This window comes from Poecilia mexicana, unplaced genomic scaffold, assembly GCF_051168715.1.
Source record: "Poecilia mexicana isolate PSO_F unplaced genomic scaffold, ASM5116871v1 scaffold_17, whole genome shotgun sequence".
In the NCBI taxonomy this organism is placed as follows: Eukaryota; Metazoa; Chordata; class Actinopteri; order Cyprinodontiformes; family Poeciliidae; genus Poecilia; species Poecilia mexicana.
The window spans coordinates 14,612,704-14,630,481 of record NW_028263386.1 but is presented as its reverse complement, the minus strand read 5'-3'; the positions used below and the strand labels follow the sequence as shown (position 1 = coordinate 14,630,481).

Genomic DNA, 17,778 nt, shown 5'->3' with positions numbered 1-17,778 from the left:
ATAAGTTTATGATGCAATTTCGGCTGTATATCTACAAGTTTTGCTCGTAAAGGCTTAACAGTCTTTCCACGCTTTTTTGCATGGACAGACTGAATGGAGAGCATTTGTCAGTTGCAGTTGGATTTAGATCTCGACCTTACTGAGCGTAAGGTCAGTAAGGTCGACTCTCACACAAATATAATTTGACCTCAACTGTTCCATTGTAGCTCTCAAACTATACTTCTTATCTTCCCACTGGAAGATATTTAGACCTTTTACAGCCACTAACCAGTTTCCTTCCAGTGTTGCCCTGTGTTTTCCTCTATTCACCTGCTCTGACCAGCTTTCCTGACCCTGCTAAAAGCATCCCCACAGCATGACGTCGTCACCAACATGCGTTTAGGGTGATGTGTCGCTTTCGACCGAACAGCTACATTTTGCCCTCATCTGACCAGAGCACCTTGTTCCATGTTTGTGTCCCCTGTGAAGAAGTACCTTTTAAGCCTTCCTTCTCGCTATTCTTTCATAAGACCAAGACTTCTGGAGGGTACAATTAATAGTTTTCTTGATGAAAGGGTTCAAGAGTTACAAAAACTGCAGCAAAACAATGTATTCATAACATTCTTCGAACAAGGGGCTAAAAAAAATCCACACAAAAATATATTAAAGATTCTTCCAATTTATTAGAATGTACAGTTCACATTGCCAAGACACATTATGTGACCTCCACTTGAATGGGGTGCAGACTGAAAAATATTAAAACAGCCATATAAACAATATCAGAGGACAGTCAGTTCCTCATCTTTACGCTGCTGTACATATGGGATCAATAAAATATGCACCATAATACAGATATCAAGCCAGTGATATAAAACTGCACAACCAGTCTATACTGTGTTGAAGGAATCCACTTCAGAACATTATTTTCACATATTATGTTACATATTTGACAGTAACAATATTCATTATTCACACAAAACACTACTTGAATGACATCAACTCAGACGTTTCTTCAAAGGGGGGGCGACATGATTCCAGCAATGTCAAATAACAGGTTAGTAAAAACAAAAGAATAATCTTAGAAAAGAAATCACGTTGGGCTTTCCCATTTACCACTCTTCAAACAAGCTGTCGATCTTTTCAGAAAGTGATAATAATAAAAAAAAACAACAACTCCCAACTGAGATTAATTTACAATCTGCTACATACAGTATTACCTCTCTGAGAACAACTGTTAAGGAAGAAGGCCTTATTTTGTCAGGTACTGTGGTTAAAAAAACAAACAAAAAAAAAACAAAAAGAGAGAAAAATACCTCACTTAACACTTCAGTTTTTATGGGTTGTCTTCTGCTGCCCATATTGTTTTTAAGGAAATTTTATCTATGGCATTTTTCATAAAATATTGATTTATACAGAGTCCATGTCACATACATTGCAGATCTAATTTATTAGTCATACAATTCAATAACAAAGAAAAAAAAACTGTATGGGATTCACCGTCATTAAAAAGCTTTAAAAAAAAAAGAGGGACACATACGCTTCTTTAAAATAAACGACACAGGCTTAGTACTAGTTTTCAACATCTTATACAAAGTTAGCTTGATCTAAAAAGCACAAAATAACAGTTTTTCTTTTTTTTTTTTTTTTACATCATCACATACACTGAGACATGTACCATTGGCCTAGTTGGAAATTCACCTGGTGCATCTTTTTGTCTTCAAACCCCCCTAGCAAATCCCTATGTTATTGCTTCTTGTGATTGGAGAGTTGAAGGGCAGGGAGCTGATGCACTCAAACACATTGACAATTTGACGTTTGAGTTTTGGTGTCCAAAAATCTTTGTTGCCACATTCCTCACTCTGCAATGCTAAAGGATAAGGCAGTTCCATTTGTTTGTTTTTTTTGTTAAGGCATTGCCGCTTTGAGACACTGGAGCAAGGTCACCGACTTTGACATGTGCATGATGAACAGGGATACATTTCGCTGGAGAGGATAAAAGCCCAAAAACGGGGAAAACATATCTTGTATTCATAAGCGTGTTTGTGTCCGGGAGGATCTGAGCTGAAACCATCATTATTGTCTGCTTAGCAGCTGACCAGAGGTCAAAACTCAGAGATCAGAGAGGAGTTGTGTAGGTAAACTGTGACCATTTCTCATTGCTGGTAATTTCCATACTGGCCCTGTAGAGTGAAATACGACAGACAAATGTTACTGAGCTTTTAAACGACTCTCAGCAACGGTGCAAAGAAACATCTCAAGTTGCAGTGTTACTCTGTAAAACATGATTAATAATGTATCTGCACTGACTGGTATTGACCAGCAGGTGGCAACATGACTTCACAATTTAAAAGCACTAAACTAACTTAACATATCAAGTTTGGGCACAAAAATTACTTCTGAAAAATAGGAGGCTACTTTTAAATGAGAAAAATCTGCTTTAACAGTTCTATTTAATGCATTCCTAAACAGGGGTCGAAATATGCGTTTGGTATTAATAGAAACTATGAATTTAAACTTTGACATTACAAATTGTAATGTTAGGGGTGTAACAGCACACAAAATTATTGATTTGAAATGAACATTATTCATTTTTCGCCTGAACTTAAAATGCTTTAACATTAGAAATGCTTTTTATTATTATTATTATTATCTCAGCACTACCACTACACAAACTACAAAAGGAACTTCCACAACTGCTGCAACCTCTGATAAAATGCACAAAAACAATAAAAAATATTTTAACTTTTACTTCAGAACAATATGGCACACTGAATTTTCAGTTCAGGCCAGATTTTAATACTGTCTGTAAATAGTCATGTTTAGAGAAGTCTACTTTTTATCTAAATTAGCGAAGACACATGGTAATACAAGGCCTAATTTGGGCCTGAAGCTTAACCTTCATGCAACACGTTGCATAGGGTCTGGTAAGGATTGAAGTATGAAGAAGGGAACTTATGCGACTGACAAAATGTCCCGTGTGCCCTAGGTTTGTAGTTGAAAAAAAGGCCCAACTAACCAATAAAAAATAACTGAACAGCTTAGGACCGTCACATGTACCGCTACACCCCTTTAAACACAGTTTAATCAATTAACTGTTGCAAATTAAAGTCGATTAAAGACACAGCCTTTGGTTGCAGACCATGTATGGTTTTTTTTTTTTTTTTTTTCTTGGACCTCATTACTTACAGTTCGACCCCTGGTAGATAAAAAATAAATAAATAAGTGTAAAAAAATAAAAATAAAAAAAAGGAAGGGAGGGAAAACTACAAAGAAAGACTGAAAGGGATAGAGGAGAGGCAGAAGAAACATAACAAATGCAAATTAACGCTAAGTGGTCAAGTGTCTAGATTTAACGTTGAGGTCTTCACAGCAACCATTACCTTTGCTTCTTATAGAGCTAGTCAGGGGTTCAAATCCCCGCTTCTTTATTTCCTCATGTGCCCCTAAATGTTCAAAGATAAAGATATCAAAGTGCAGCTGTGGTCCCCCACATAAGACCACAGGTAATACAGGGCAGCAAATCGATCCCCCTTCAAAACACTGACGCAGGCCGCATCGAGTAGAAGGAAGAATCCTCTTTAAAGCCCTCATTTATCACTGAAATAGGATTCCACATAAGCCACAAAACACAAGCAAGACTGAGAATTGAGAGCAAAAAGACACTAAACACATAACTTCCACTGGGAAGGACACATTTAACCACCAAAAATGACAACAGCATGCAAAACACACTACCCCATTAATGTTTTCTCATTTCATTGGTAATAATTTGGCATTAACAGTAACAAGAAAAACACTAGTCCTGATGCACAAACAAGTCTTTGTGACCATTTAGTCCTTTGGCTATACTCACCTGGTCATAACCGTACGGGCGCTGCTGTTGGCCCTGTGGCGGTCCGGGCTGAGGGGGACGGTAGCCCCCGTACTGCTGTCCCTGTCCCTGTGGGTAGTTGGGATACTGTCCTGGGCCACTCTGGGAGGGACCTGAAATAAATATGCAGCAGAATGAGTTAAAAACAAGACACGCTTAAATTCCCTTAAGTTGACTGAAAAATCCACAAAAGCAACTTTTGACACCTCTGACAGATGCTGCTTACACCATCACTTTAAATTTAGTTTTTAAAGCAGATTTGTTTGATAGCGACTTTTAAGATGTCATAAAGTCTTGAAGTACATTCTAGCCAAACTTGGGGTGTCTTAACACTTTGATAAATTCAACCTTTAAATGTATTTTGGTTTAATTTAAGGGTCAACATTAGGTGTGACAAATAATTTAACCAAATATCTTAACCTAAATATATTGGTAATCTTCCCTTAAAGCTCTAAGTTGCTTCTCTGCCATTAGCACTTTGAAATTATGACATTTGTCAATGAAATATTGTGATTCCACACAACAACAATAAAAGCATTCTGATTGAGATTGAGCAGCATATGCATGAGCATTATTGCCGGTGCCAAGTCCCGACTCCTGGATCTGATTGGTTGCGTCAAACTGGGAGAGATGTATTTCTGCAGATGGAAGTAGGACCACAAGAAAAAGGCAGAGGAGCTAAATCTTTTCACACAGATCAAGTACCTCATGTTATACTGTCAGAAAATAATGAAGGTTTTAAGGAGTATATAAAAAAACTTTTTTATAAAAGTTACACACTGCAGCTTTAATGCCTACACCAGATATGTGACTTTAGGAAGTGAGGAGCTAACGCTAATAGTGGGTGCAAGAGACTGTATGGAATGGCAACAAAAGATGAAGATGGGCCAATATCGTCATTAAAATTTCCAGCAGTTGCATTGCTATTAGATATATTCCTAATCCACCCCTAGTACCAACAATTTTATTTATATCTGCATTTTTAAACTATTTAGTTAGGTTGTCTCCTTAATGGCCGAACCTGCAATGAGCAAGCAAGTCAGGCAGTGGTCCACTAATGCAAGAAGACCCATCAATGAAATTCGGCTGGTCTTCATTAGAGGAGGAAGTTTCATTTAAAAAAAAATAAATAAAAATAAAATCATCTCATCAGCCTCTGCACACTGCAACAAGCTCTGTAACTGCTGTGAAGGACTGAGGGTTGAAGTCAAATGAGGCCCACGCAGCATCGTTAGGCGCTCGTAATGCCTTGTGCTGTTGTGTATAACCTTGTGGGGGCCTTCGAGAGCAGGCATGTGTGTGTGCCAGATGAATCTCACCTCACAGCCTCTGCTTCTGTGCTAGCTCATTACTAAAATGAGCTTTGGCTAAGATACAGGCCAAATGGTGGAAGGTTCCAATAAAAGGAGAAAAAAAAAAAATGTGATGAGGAAACATGCCTCAAGAGATTCAAGAAGTCAACTTTAACAGCAAAGGTTTCTAAAAATGGTAAGGTGGATTTAGTTCTTAGAGTTCTGTGAATATCATGATGTTGGCAAATCTAGTAGGGAATCATGGGTCAATCTATAAGAGTATGGAAAGTTCTGTTTATCCAAAAAAGTTGCAAAGTATCTACCATAATAGCTAATCATGCTGCACAGGAATTTTAATAAAACAAAAAAAAAAAACAACTTTATAAACTGTCAACTGCTGTAGAGTGAAGCAAGATAAAGTGTCTTGTAATTGCATGAATGCAACTTTAGGGCGTTGTGGTGCTGGAAAATTGAACCTGTGATCTAGTGTCAAATCTTTAACACATATTCTTCTATGAATGCCCTGCATTTAGTTTTTTTTCCCCCATCTTCCAATAAACTCTGTTCAGTTTCCTTTTTCCAGCTCAACATAAACATTCTTGGACAGTACTGTCCATGCTGCAACAATGTTGTGCTTCTTCTCTTTTTCATCTGATGGATGGACTCTACAATATGTTCAAAGCTCGGCATGTTATTTTCCAACCTAACCTGCTTTCCCATAACACCGCAATACTGTCCATGACCTAACTGGTATGTTTTGTGGGGAAAATTACAAAGTCCCATAACAATATTCAGATTTCACAAACAATTTTGCTAAAATACAACAAACAGAGAAATTGCATGGGGCAGTAATGTTTTTCAAAGGGGCTCTGACTGTAAACCACTGCAAGAAATTACATTTCTTTTTTCTGGAGGTAATGCAAAACAAAAAAAAAAAAAAAAAAAAAAAGCACATGTAGGGTATTAATTAACACATAACACTAATGCCATGGAAGACACAGGTTTTTTTTTTTTATTATCTCCATTTCTGGATAAACTCTGAAAACATTTTGAAATCTATCTGGATTGTTAATTTAAAACCTTTATAAAAACACAGTTGCAGAGGGGGGAAAAAAAAAAAAAAAAAAGTGATCAGAAAACCGACAGTGCCTCCTAGAGGACAAATATGTCTCCTAAAGGTAAAAGTATGGAACTTACCATAACCCTGCTGCTGTGGTGGGTAACCTTGTTGACCTGGATACTGCTGCTGCGGAGGATAACCCTGCTGTTGTGGCGGGCCTTGCTGGTATGCTTCTTGTTGCTGGCCATACTGTGCGTTACCTTCAAGGAGTACGAGCATGACTTGTTAACCACATGGACGTAAATAGGATGCACATAAGTCGTTGGAAAGTGCAATCGACTTCTGCGTTACTGCGCAAGTAATCACCCGGTATAAATGGAAGGCCGTTTCTTTTTGTACGAGTCACCACTACAGCATCAAATACAAATGAAACTGGATATTTTACATATTCTGTACAAAAAGACCTTTTTTGTTTTTTTTTTAGAGAATGCTTTTCAACTCTTTCAATTCCAGTAATGTATTTGGACATAACTGAGCTGTTAAATAACTTGGAAAAGCCTAGATGACGATGTCATGTTTCGATTGAAGGTGTGAATTTATGTAAAGGCCACAACTCAAATATACTGCTTCCTTTCTGACATCCTATACAAGAAAAAACAAACAAAAAACAAACAAAAGAAACTAGCGGAGACTATAAGGTCTGGTTCATCCTTGGGTACAAATTCCAAATCCCCAAAGGAGCCACATTTACAAATATGTAGGCATAAACAATATTGGGAAAGTCCAGCTCTCACATTGTTTAAGAAGGACTTATGTGCCCTTAAAATGAACTTAAATACAAAATGTTTTTCTAGTCCCAGAAAATAAAAAAATAAAATAAGATAAAAAAAAAAAACAAAAAAAAAAAACAACATAATTTTTCTTTAAACTAAATTGGAAGTGTTTGGCCATAATGACCACTGTTACATTTGGAAGAAAACATCTGCAGCTTTGCAAGCCTCAGGTCATCACCACAACTGAAGGTGGCTTCCAAATCCTGACTCAGTTCCCATAGATCTGTCAGGAGGAGTAGGCCTAAATTCCAGGAAGCTATTGTGAGAGGTTTTTTGAGGAAGGCCCAAAATATTCGATGCATTAAAGTCAATTCTACCAACCACTAAGTAAATATGTGTAAACTTCTTGATTTTTGTAAGAGTAACTAATTAAAAGTAATAATAATAATTTAAAAAAAAACTCTTTATTTTGTGATTTGACAATAGAATAACTGACTAAGCGACATTAAGGAATAAATATCCACTCTGATTTTAATTATTTAGAGGTCAGAGAACCTCAGCATGGCATAGTGAGGTCAGATGTTGAAGAGTGGAATTTAGGAAGCCACGTTTTTAGTTCTTCACATGACTACTTTAGAGAGTGAAACGTGTTTATATAGGGTTAAATGAAAGGGGTTGGTGAGTAGAGGAGGAAAACAACAGTAAATGTTAACAGGACAAAGAGAAAGAGGTTTATATTTCTTATTTTCTAGCATGGCTGCTAGTGCATCAATAACAATCCTTCACCCAACAAGCTGGAGAGCACCAACTGTTTCAATACTACTCAACAATGGCTCGCATGTCCCTGGTTATTAAGAATTTGTTTGGTGAACATTACTAGAAACAAACTGTCCATAGCGCCATGTGGTATGATGCCATGTAATTAAAGGCAGAAAGTGAGCATTTTACATATTTTCTGCATAGATCCTAACTTGCTGACGAAACGCAGCACCTTCTCCAAATAGCGTGAACCTCTAAAACATTGTTGATGTTTTATGATTTCAGATTTAGAGCACCGTATTCAAAACGGGCATTCTCCCGGGTAATGAGGAAGAAACTGTCAATTTCAGCTTCATTACAATTTCTTGGTCTGTGTCAATTCAGTGAACATCTTCTCCAAGTGACTGGAGGGTTCTCCTACCTTCTGAGGCTCCCTGTCCTGCGTGACTGTACTGGTCCCCATAGTAGTCTTCCTGCCCTGGGTACTGCTGGGGGGGTCCTACATACAACATATACACAGGTAGATTCAAGGTGTTGTTGAATGCCTTGTGTAAGGGGGCAAGGTTAAAGAGGACGGGTTCTTTTGCGGCTTATTCTCGCTGGGGAGCTCTTTGTTGGCTGCTTCTTTGCTTTGTTCAAGGCTGAAAACTTTCAAGTTACACCCAATTTCTCATCAAGATATCTGAACTACAGTGGACGGAGTAGAAGAAGCTAAGTGAAACAGGAGCAGGAAATACAGAAGGAAGGGGTTATAAAGAGGAAAGACCAACGCTCACGACTGGCACACCTAAGAGAGACTGAGAGGAATACCTTGCTGCGGGGGTCTGTAGGGTGGCATCGGCCTCTGTCCCATGACATGGTTCCCTTGATTGACCTGGCCCATCATGCCCATTGGAGTCTGTTGCCCTTGGTAGTGTTGTCCACTACCACCAGGAGGCATGTTGTACTGCTGCGTTGGAGGCTGCTGATGCATCATGGGACCTGCAGTACACAGGCAATGCATAAAGCAAAAGCAGCATTGAATAAACTGCTTTGTTCCTCTTCAACTTTCACATTTTGTCACATCTGACAGAACACAGTGGTGTACGATGGTGAATTGCGAGTGTAGTACATGGTTTCCACATCTTTTATCAATAAAACATCTGAAATGTGTGATTTCAGATGTTCTATATCCACTCTGGGTGAGTACTTGGTAGAATCGCCTTTTGGGGTAATTACAGCTGCAAGTCGAGGACAGTAAAAACGTTATGTTCTTTGCAAAATAGGTCAAGCTCAAGTAGATATGGTGGGGAGCATCTGTGAACATCAACTTTAAAGTCTTGCCCCAAAATGTTCAACTTAACTTAGATCTGAATGCTCAATTGCAAATAATACTGGAAAATGCTTTCATTTTAACCTGTTGGTCTCAGGTTGTCATTCACAATGACAGGGGTGTCAAACTCCAGTCCTCAAGGGCCGGTGTCCTGCAGTGTTTAGATGTGCCACAGGTAAAAAACAGTGGAATGAAATGGCTTAATTACCTCCTCCCTGTGTAGATCGGTTCTCCTGAGCCTTGCTAATGACCTAATTATTCTTTTCAGGTGTGGTGCAGCAGAGGCACATCTAAAAGTTGCAGGACAGCGGCCCTTGAGGACTGGAGTTTGACACCCCTGTCACTAGAGGACCCAAATTTGGGTCCTCTAGTGACAGACAGGTTAACAACCCCCATTGTAGATCTGACAGAGTTAAAAGTTACCGCCATGCTGGACTGTGAAACTTTGCCTCATCTTCTCCAACCTCAAACAAGTAGTTCTCCTATTTCTTCCCGATAAGTGAAAAATGTCTACGTGCCTGATGAATAATCCAAAGCCACAACACGATACTCAAAATACATTGAGCTCCAACATGATAAGATGTGAAAAAGTTCAAGAGATGTGAATACTTTTGCATGGCGCGTTGTGCGTCTTACAGCAAACGCCATTGAAAGTGATGAACAGTTTCAAATCAACGCGGCCAAAAAGGGAAACTTGCGAATGCATCCGTTTACCTTGACTGGGTTGCATGTTCATGTTTGGTCGAGGCCCGTAGCTTCCCATAGGCTGACCCTGGGTCATGTTCATCTGGCTCTGAGCCGGCATGCCCTGCGAAGAGGGCACCGCGTGATTGTAAACCCCCATAGAGCCATGGCTGCTGGGGGGCATGTTCATGGAGCCGCTGGGCATGTTTGGAGGCTGGTTGGGACCCGGACCAGGACCTTGCATGGGCATATGATTAGGCCCTAGAAAACAGAACAGAGCAAAACATTAAAAATTAAAAAAAAAAAAAATAAATCACAGTAACTTGATATACTCTAACATGGTATTTAACACCAGCCTTTTCACCTTTTCGTGCAATGGATAATACAATTTGTTTCTTCATTTAAAATGTAGAATAAGTTAAGTTGTCATTTATTATTGAAGTTTAGTTAAATTATTGCATATCAACCTCTGTATTTCTGGTGTTCTAATGCAAAGAGGAGTGTATCCTGAAGTTACACTTAAAGCTTAAAAAAAAAAAAAAAAAAAAAAAAAAAAGATAGCCAAGCTTGTGCTTGGTTTTGGTGTCCCATCAGACTAAAATTACTTTACATATTGAGGTTCTAAAAAAATAATTTAGGCAGATGTAAAGACAAGGGGTCGTGATTAAATTGGCAATCGTTTTATTTTCCCCAACTGCTTTTTTGAGATACTGTTGACCAACTTATTAAAAGCATCTACAGATAACACTTTCACAAATCACAATTTAGGTTTTCTCTCATAAGTCATTAGGAAAAAAAAAAGACACCAAACTACATGGGAGTAAATGCGATTGCTGCTATAGTGATAACGCACTTCTTTCCGATTACTCCATGGGTGTTGGTTTGTCAAAAGTGACTTACCTCCACGCGACAGGGTCAGAAGCAACATGTCAACAAAGTGTTGTGTTTCAATAAAAAATAAAAGAATCAGAAATAGAGATCACATCATAGATCCCCACCACAGCACGAATGGGTGACATCATCCTTCAGCCGAACGACCTCCCTCATAGTGCTGTGGTGTTGCCAGGCAACTCAGGGTGAGACAGAAACTGTGGAAGGAGGAACAAAAAAAAAAAGAAAGAAAGACAAGAAATAGGGGCTGCTGAGACAGGGGACTTACCAGGCATCTGTCCATTCATCTGGCTCTGCATATGGGGAGCTGGAGGGCCACCGCTCACCATCCCCTCAGAGGGCATGGTGTGACCGTGAGGGGGCTGGGGAGAGGGTCCGCTCTGGTTCATGCCACCAGGCCCCATGGGCATGTTTTGAGTGGGTGGCTGTAGGTGAATACCACAAACACACGCATCAGTTGTCTGAAAAAATAATGACATCTCTGTCTGCAGGAAAGAAAATCTAGTAAAAAATAAAAATAAAAAAAATCTAAAATGTTCTCACTAATCAAGTATGATTGAAAACAGTCTAAACTACAAAGATCTTTGCCTTCAAATGCTTCCCTATAGAAGAGGCAGGCAGAGATACAAAATTGGCGACGTTATGTTTTTAATAGATTTAAATGAACAAGCTTGTACTATGAAAATATATATACTGCTCAAAAAAATAAAGGGAACATTTCACTTTAATTTTGTGTGTGGCTCCAAATCCAGGGCTCCATTGGTTAATAAATTTGATTTCCATTGATGATTTTTGTGTGATTTTGTTGTCAGCACATTCAACTTTGTACAGAACAAAGTATTCAAAGAGAATATTTCATTCATTCAGATCTAGGGTGTGTTATTTGAGTGTTCCCTTTATTTTTTTGAGCAGTGTACATTGAATACAGATCAAATAATTCAGAGAAAAAAGGAGACAGCACATAAAAAACACTCTTTTTAGTAATTTGCTAAAATCAGAATTAATTTAAACTTTTTTTTTCCTCATAACCTTATAAAAACATCACATAGTGTATTGGTTAAAACCTGGAATTTTAGAAAACTGCAGTAGCTAAAAAAATAAAAGAATGAATGAATACTTAATTTTAATTTAAAAACAAAATAGCAATAAACACATTTAAAAATGTTATTCAAATTACTCTAATTGTCTATTACTGGTAGAGGACCTCAACAGTGAGACAGTGACTAAATATAGCAACATTAACATGGAAGCCATAGTTATACAAAACATAAGTTAATTATCCCAGACCAATACTCACAGCAGGGAGGAGAGACTGTACGTTTTGATTGGAGTCTGCTATCGTAGCCAGATACACTAAATTTCTGTGCAGCATCTGTTGATAGCTGGTAGATTGAGATTGATTAATGCTCCACATTTAATTAAATGAACTGTACAGAAGAAACTAAACTTGGGAAACTTACTGAGAACATTCGGCTGTTTTGCCTTTACTCTGGAAGTCCATTATACACTGGATCAGCTGGTTGTTTTCATCAAGTAACTGGAAAAGTAAAATGCGGATAATGTAACTTCAATGTTACTTCTCATTTTAAGAAAAAACGAAATAAGACTATATAATCAGTCCCGTTAGAGTTGTGCTTTCTGGTGTTTATTCTGTTGTAGTTGGAGACAAAGAGAGGAGGTTTTTTTGTGAAATGTAAGCGTGCGTTTCACGCTAACAAAGACGTGTCTTGCATGCTAGCTGTGCATTGCTAACAAAACCAAAGGCCTTCATTCATCTAACGCACAATTTTCCACTAGCATGACAAGTTCACTTTGGTTTCCCTGTGTACACACGGCATCCTGCTTCTAGGGAGTTTCGTATTCACCGCGCTTTGATCGTGTAACAGTGTTACCGATCTGCCCACAGTTGGACTTAGATGGGCACTGCTACACAGACAATCTCAACAGCTAGCAGCAGCGTCTCAAACCGTAGCCTCCATAATGATCCGCGGGAAAAAAAACAACTGATGAATTACCTTTTGTATTCCAGCGGGTGTTATATCACCCTTTCGCTGTCTGTGAGGTGCAAAAGCCACCGACATGGTGATAAAAATTACGAATAAAAGCGAGCTACAGCATAAAAAGTCCCCAAGTGGCTAACACAGGACAAATCGGTAAAACTCTGATCCCACAGCGCTCAATACGGTGCAATTTCGTAATGCAGCGGTCCGTTTTGGGGGGTGACGGGAAATTTAAACACACTTCTTTGTGTCAATCTTTATTTCCACTGTGTTGTAACTAGAAAATCACATTTACAGTAGATAAATTGTTAGATATTAAATACTTGGTTTTCTTTGCGAATATATCGTTTTTGACTTTATCTAATTAAAACCCCCCTCCAACGTTTAGTGGAACAGTCTACAAAAGAGTAGAAAAACACAAAACGGTGAAACTGTCAAACTTTAATTTAAGTAATAATAATAATAATAATAATAATAATAATAATAATAATAATAATAATAATAATAATAATACAAAGAAATAATGTTCTTTTTCAAATCACACACACGGACATACCGCGTAGTCGTTATGCGATGTACTAATATAACTGGTAAGAAATAGAACTGTAATTATGTGTGACTGTAGCTTTTCTAAGCGTAGTTTGTGAGTGATTCTAATTTGTTGAGAATCTGTAAGCAGGGGCGTTGTTGGCCCTATAGACATGTTGGCCCCTGGAAACGAGGCTGCTGTGTCCGTCATGTTGTGGGTGGCAAGTTCGCCTTGTACAGCAATTCAACTTTGGTGAAGTTGTTTTAATTGGAGGGAATTAAAAAAAAAAAAAAGTTTACATGCAAGACATTTAAAGAGTCAGAAACACGTAGTTGCATTCGATGGTGATTTTTGAGACACAATGAACAGTTATTACATGAAAAACCACTGCGAAACGCAGTATGCTCAAAATACACGTATGCAGTTTCTTCGAAAAAATATATTAAGTCGCTTATATGTTAATGAATTACTAACTGTTGACAGTCTTATGTTTACTTGCTACATGCCAGATGTAAAACAACATAAAGAAATGTAGACACGTATTTAGTTGCAATAAAAAAAACTATATGAAATGCTCAAGCGTTAGACAGACAGCTTGATCTAAACTTGGATAATATGTTTTTTATACGTTTAGCTAAAAGATGCCACTTATAAAATGGCGGCGTAATTGACGTACAATTGACACTCACGCGGCCTTTGCCATTTTTATCATCCGCAGTTCATAGGTATCGCGCATGCGCAGTTTCATTTCTCAAATTGAGCCGCTCGTTGCTAACTAGCTGAATCATTAGACTGAGCTTTTCTCCTTTTCGTCTCTTCCAGCTTGTCTTGCAGTGCGATGGCGGCAAGATATGACAGAGCAATTACTGTCTTTTCCCCCGACGGTCATCTCTTTCAAGTAGAGTATGCACAAGAAGCTGTAAAGAAAGGTTCCACCGCAGTAAGTGTTTTAAATTGAATCGATGCTAAAGCTAACGTGGTCAGCCTCTATTAGCCAACAAACTAGCTGCTAGCAATCACTTATTACTTGCTCAGTAGTGTAATTTGATAACATTGTCTGTTACATTTTGAATTTTATTGTGGCTAAATGTTGTTGTTGAACAGGAGTTATTTTAATCGCACTGGTAATATGTTGGAGACGATACTCGTGGAGTTCAAAATCACCACTGTTAGCATTTTGTCGCTGTGTCACTCTCACAGTACTTTCGATTTTGATGTGATTTTAAATAATGAGATACGGAGAGAAAGGATGATTATAAAATAATTAAAATTAAGCCAAATAATGGTCACCTTTGTTTTTACTTGTAGCAAGATAGTATTGAGAAATGTTTTTCAGAGTAGGTATATCTTCTAATTGCTACAAATAATCACTCTATGCAGGAACAGGAATTTATACCAAATCATTTTTGGCATAAAGAAGTTGGTATAAGTCCTTTATTCTAAAAGGATGTTTATTCTTTTTGGTATAAAAATCTAAATGTTGATCAACACGTTCTTGCTATTAGTCAAAATTTGGACAAAGTGATGCAACAAAATAATTCGGAGATGAGGTTTAAGATAATTGTAAATAAGTCACATTAAATCTTTGTTCTGTAAAATCCTTCTCATAAGTATGATTTTTTTGACACTATGAATGTGTCAAAAAAGCAGTGTCCACTTAGTTGTTTTTTTTTTTATTTACACTAAGCAAACTGAGCAGCTGTAATTACAGATCTGAAAATGATTACAGGTGATGAAACAATGTAACACGTGTACTGCTGCAGAAAATGTAGTCACATGAAAATATTTATGTTTGTATAGAAACTTCTGCAAAAACAACATACTGGTGAGTAATTGTTTGGCTGTAATCAGACCCCTAGACCTGTTTAAAAAAAAAAAACAAAATCTGTCAAACGTGGAAAAAATAAAGAACAACGTGCCTTTAAAAGTGTCATCAATTAACCTCCAATCTATTCTGACCAAAAGTTGCCTAGTGTTCTTTCATTGTGCCATGCTCCTCCTGATTTTATATTTATTATTTTTAAAATAAGAAACAAAGTAATTTTTTCTATGCAAAAAGCTCTCTGCACTATCTGTTTTAATTTGGCTGTTTTTATAGGTCATTAATTATATTCAAATTTTGTTGGGACTTCCTTACTGAAACACATCCTTAGTCTTTTAAAGTTGGTTGAATACATGTGTTGTGGATTTACTCTGCATCAGTAAGTGCGTCACATGTGAACCCCTAAATATAAAATATGTGCTGTTTCTAAAAACATTTAGTAATAATCATATGCTGTTTCTTGTCCTCAGGTTGGAATCAGAGGTAAAGATATTGTCGTTCTTGGCGTGGAGAAGAAATCCGTTGCAAAGTTGCAGGAAGAAAGAACCGTCCGCAAGATCTGTGCACTGGATGAACATGTCTGCATGGCGTTTGCGGGTAACTCAGAAATCGGTTTTTATTTTTCCTTTCTGACATAGATAATGGATGCTTGGCATGATAAACAGATAATTGGATTAAAATTAGGGCAATATATAGATGTTCCTTATAATTTCTTTCACCGTCTCCTTGCTTCAGTGGTTTAATTGCTTGCTTTGTTTTTAAGGTCTGACAGCAGATGCCCGTATTGTGATAAACAGAGCTCGGGTTGAATGCCAGAGTCACAGGCTAACAGTTGAGGATCCTGTCACAGTGGAGTATATCACAAGATACATCGCTACTCTGAAACAGGTAATTTACAGATTTTGGAAAGTAACAATGGAACAATGACAAATGACAACGACTTAGTTATTGTGAGTATTCTCCCGTTTCCTTAATAGCGTTATACTCAAAGCAACGGACGCAGGCCGTTTGGAATCTCTGCATTAATTGTTGGCTTTGACTACGATGGAACCCCGAGGCTGTATCAGACAGACCCATCGGGGACCTACCATGCTTGGAAGGTCAGTGTTTTTTTTTTTTTTTTTGTATATATATATCTTTATTTTCATCACAGTGTTCTCTTTGCTTGCTTGACAAAGAAAGTGCTGGTCTGAAAACAATTCCCGTTGATTTTGCTGTACAACTTTGTGGAAAAAATATTCAGGCAAATGCCATCGGCCGCAGCGCGAAAACAGTGAGGGAGTTTTTGGAGAAGAATTACACAGATGAAGCCATCGCTGGGGACAATGAGGCCATCAAGTTGGCTATCAAAGCCTTGCTTGAGGTAAGGTCATATTTAAACCTTTGCATCAGCTTGTTTTACTAAAGTTGCTCTCTCATCATTTAATTTCTGCACTGAGTGTTTCCACGACAAAAATGTTCAAGTGAAACATGTACCTGAAGTGTAATTTTAAATTGTTAGCACAGCTCAGTAAATGTTCTGTTCTCATAAGTCCTACATGTTAAAACAGTTAGAAAAAGTACTTGCTGCAATGAAGTTGACTGTAGAATTTTAGGATTTACAGGAGTATACTTGCAACTGAAAACAGTTCTGACCTGATCTAAAAACTAGCTGTTCAGATAGTAAAGGTATTTTTTTAACAGTTTTACCAAGTGATATCCATCTTAAGTGGAAATTCTCCTCTTATTATCCCCTAATTGATCACAGGTTGTCCAGTCAGGAGGAAAGAATATTGAACTTGCTGTTATTAGACGAAATCAGCCACTCAAGGTACGCCGTTAACCTAATCTGGATAATATGTTGCATATTATTATTTTAGCTTTTGCATGATCTGATTTCTGTGTTTATAGATTTTGGAATCCAAGGAAATTGAGACCCTGGTGGCCGAAATAGAGAAGGAAAAAGAAGAGGAGGCAGAGAAGAAAAAGCAGAAAAAATCCACTTAAAACTTTTGACATAATCTTTGGTTTATTGCACTTGGATTACAATAAGATCTTTGGGTTCCATACATTAGTTTCAAAGAATGTACTCATTTGTTTCATTTGTTTGCTGAGTTGAATCTTATCTTGAGAGCTACAGATACTGCTTAAACCTTTTCAAACATTTTTGGGTGATGCACCAGATGTTAAAGAGAACCAGTTCCTAGTAAGATGACAAAGTTCGGATGCAACCATTAATGCAAACTCTGTTTGTCCACAGCCAACTGCTACTGCGTATGTTAGATGTTCTTTTCTCAAGTTTGAATTTAGATATTTTGCCAGGCTTTGGAGAATTGAATACATTCTATATGATGTTGAAAACCACAATGAAACCAAATAATAAATAAAAGTGGATTTTTTTTATGTCTTTAAAAGTTAAGTGCTTTTATTTACTGACTAAATGACTTGTGTTGGTGTGTAACTCTGAGTAACATTATGATTATTTAAAAGAAAACTTAGAGAATATCCTCACCCATTATATTGAATTCTCTACTGCAAGGCGAGTAGTGCTAACACCTAACAGCAGTATGTTGTGATAAAGTATTTTCCACCTATCAGCATTCTGTCACACAGCTGAAAATAGTGTGGGCTTGATTGCTTCATAAAGAGCTCACCTTTCCCTCAGTCGTTTAAAACAAATTAGGGTTGAGCGAATGAAGGGTATAATGGTCCTCCTCTACTCCCCCCCCCCTTTTTTTTTCTTCTTTTTTTAAGCCTCCTGCCTTTTTTTTATTTCACCCTAAATTCGCTTATCAAGCAACCACTGCTCTGAATTCTCAACGACACA

General features: G+C 37.7%; 2 protein-coding genes across 4 annotated transcripts; one reads left to right on the top strand and one right to left on the bottom strand.

The window, feature by feature from the left end:
- Nucleotides 1-638: 638 nt before the first annotated feature.
- ss18 (SS18 subunit of BAF chromatin remodeling complex) lies at nucleotides 639-12,816 on the bottom strand. 3 transcript variants are annotated; one of them, XM_015005742.2, is made up of 11 exons: nucleotides 12,637-12,816; nucleotides 12,082-12,158; nucleotides 11,919-12,003; nucleotides 10,890-11,046; nucleotides 9,761-9,991; nucleotides 8,545-8,715; nucleotides 8,156-8,233; nucleotides 6,340-6,462; nucleotides 3,833-3,963; nucleotides 3,360-3,422; nucleotides 639-2,159 (listed from the first exon to the last, which is right to left on the bottom strand). In XM_015005742.2, exons 1-10 carry the CDS (start codon nucleotides 12,700-12,702, stop codon nucleotides 3,405-3,407), a joined length of 1,137 nt encoding a protein of 378 aa, XP_014861228.1. In that variant the 5' UTR covers nucleotides 12,703-12,816; the 3' UTR covers nucleotides 639-2,159; nucleotides 3,360-3,404. The 3 variants fall into 3 exon arrangements, with proteins under 3 accessions (XP_014861228.1, XP_014861227.1, XP_014861229.1); XM_015005741.2 differs by lacking the exon at nucleotides 3,360-3,422; XM_015005743.2 differs by lacking the exons at nucleotides 3,360-3,422; nucleotides 8,156-8,233.
- Nucleotides 12,817-13,885: 1,069 nt separating this feature from the next.
- On the top strand, nucleotides 13,886-17,365 carry psma8 (proteasome 20S subunit alpha 8). The gene is made up of 7 exons (XM_015005746.2): nucleotides 13,886-14,090; nucleotides 15,443-15,569; nucleotides 15,736-15,860; nucleotides 15,950-16,072; nucleotides 16,216-16,335; nucleotides 16,720-16,782; nucleotides 16,863-17,365. Exons 1-7 carry the CDS (start codon nucleotides 13,989-13,991, stop codon nucleotides 16,956-16,958), a joined length of 756 nt encoding a protein of 251 aa, XP_014861232.1. The 5' UTR covers nucleotides 13,886-13,988; the 3' UTR covers nucleotides 16,959-17,365.
- Nucleotides 17,366-17,778: the final 413 nt, after the last annotated feature.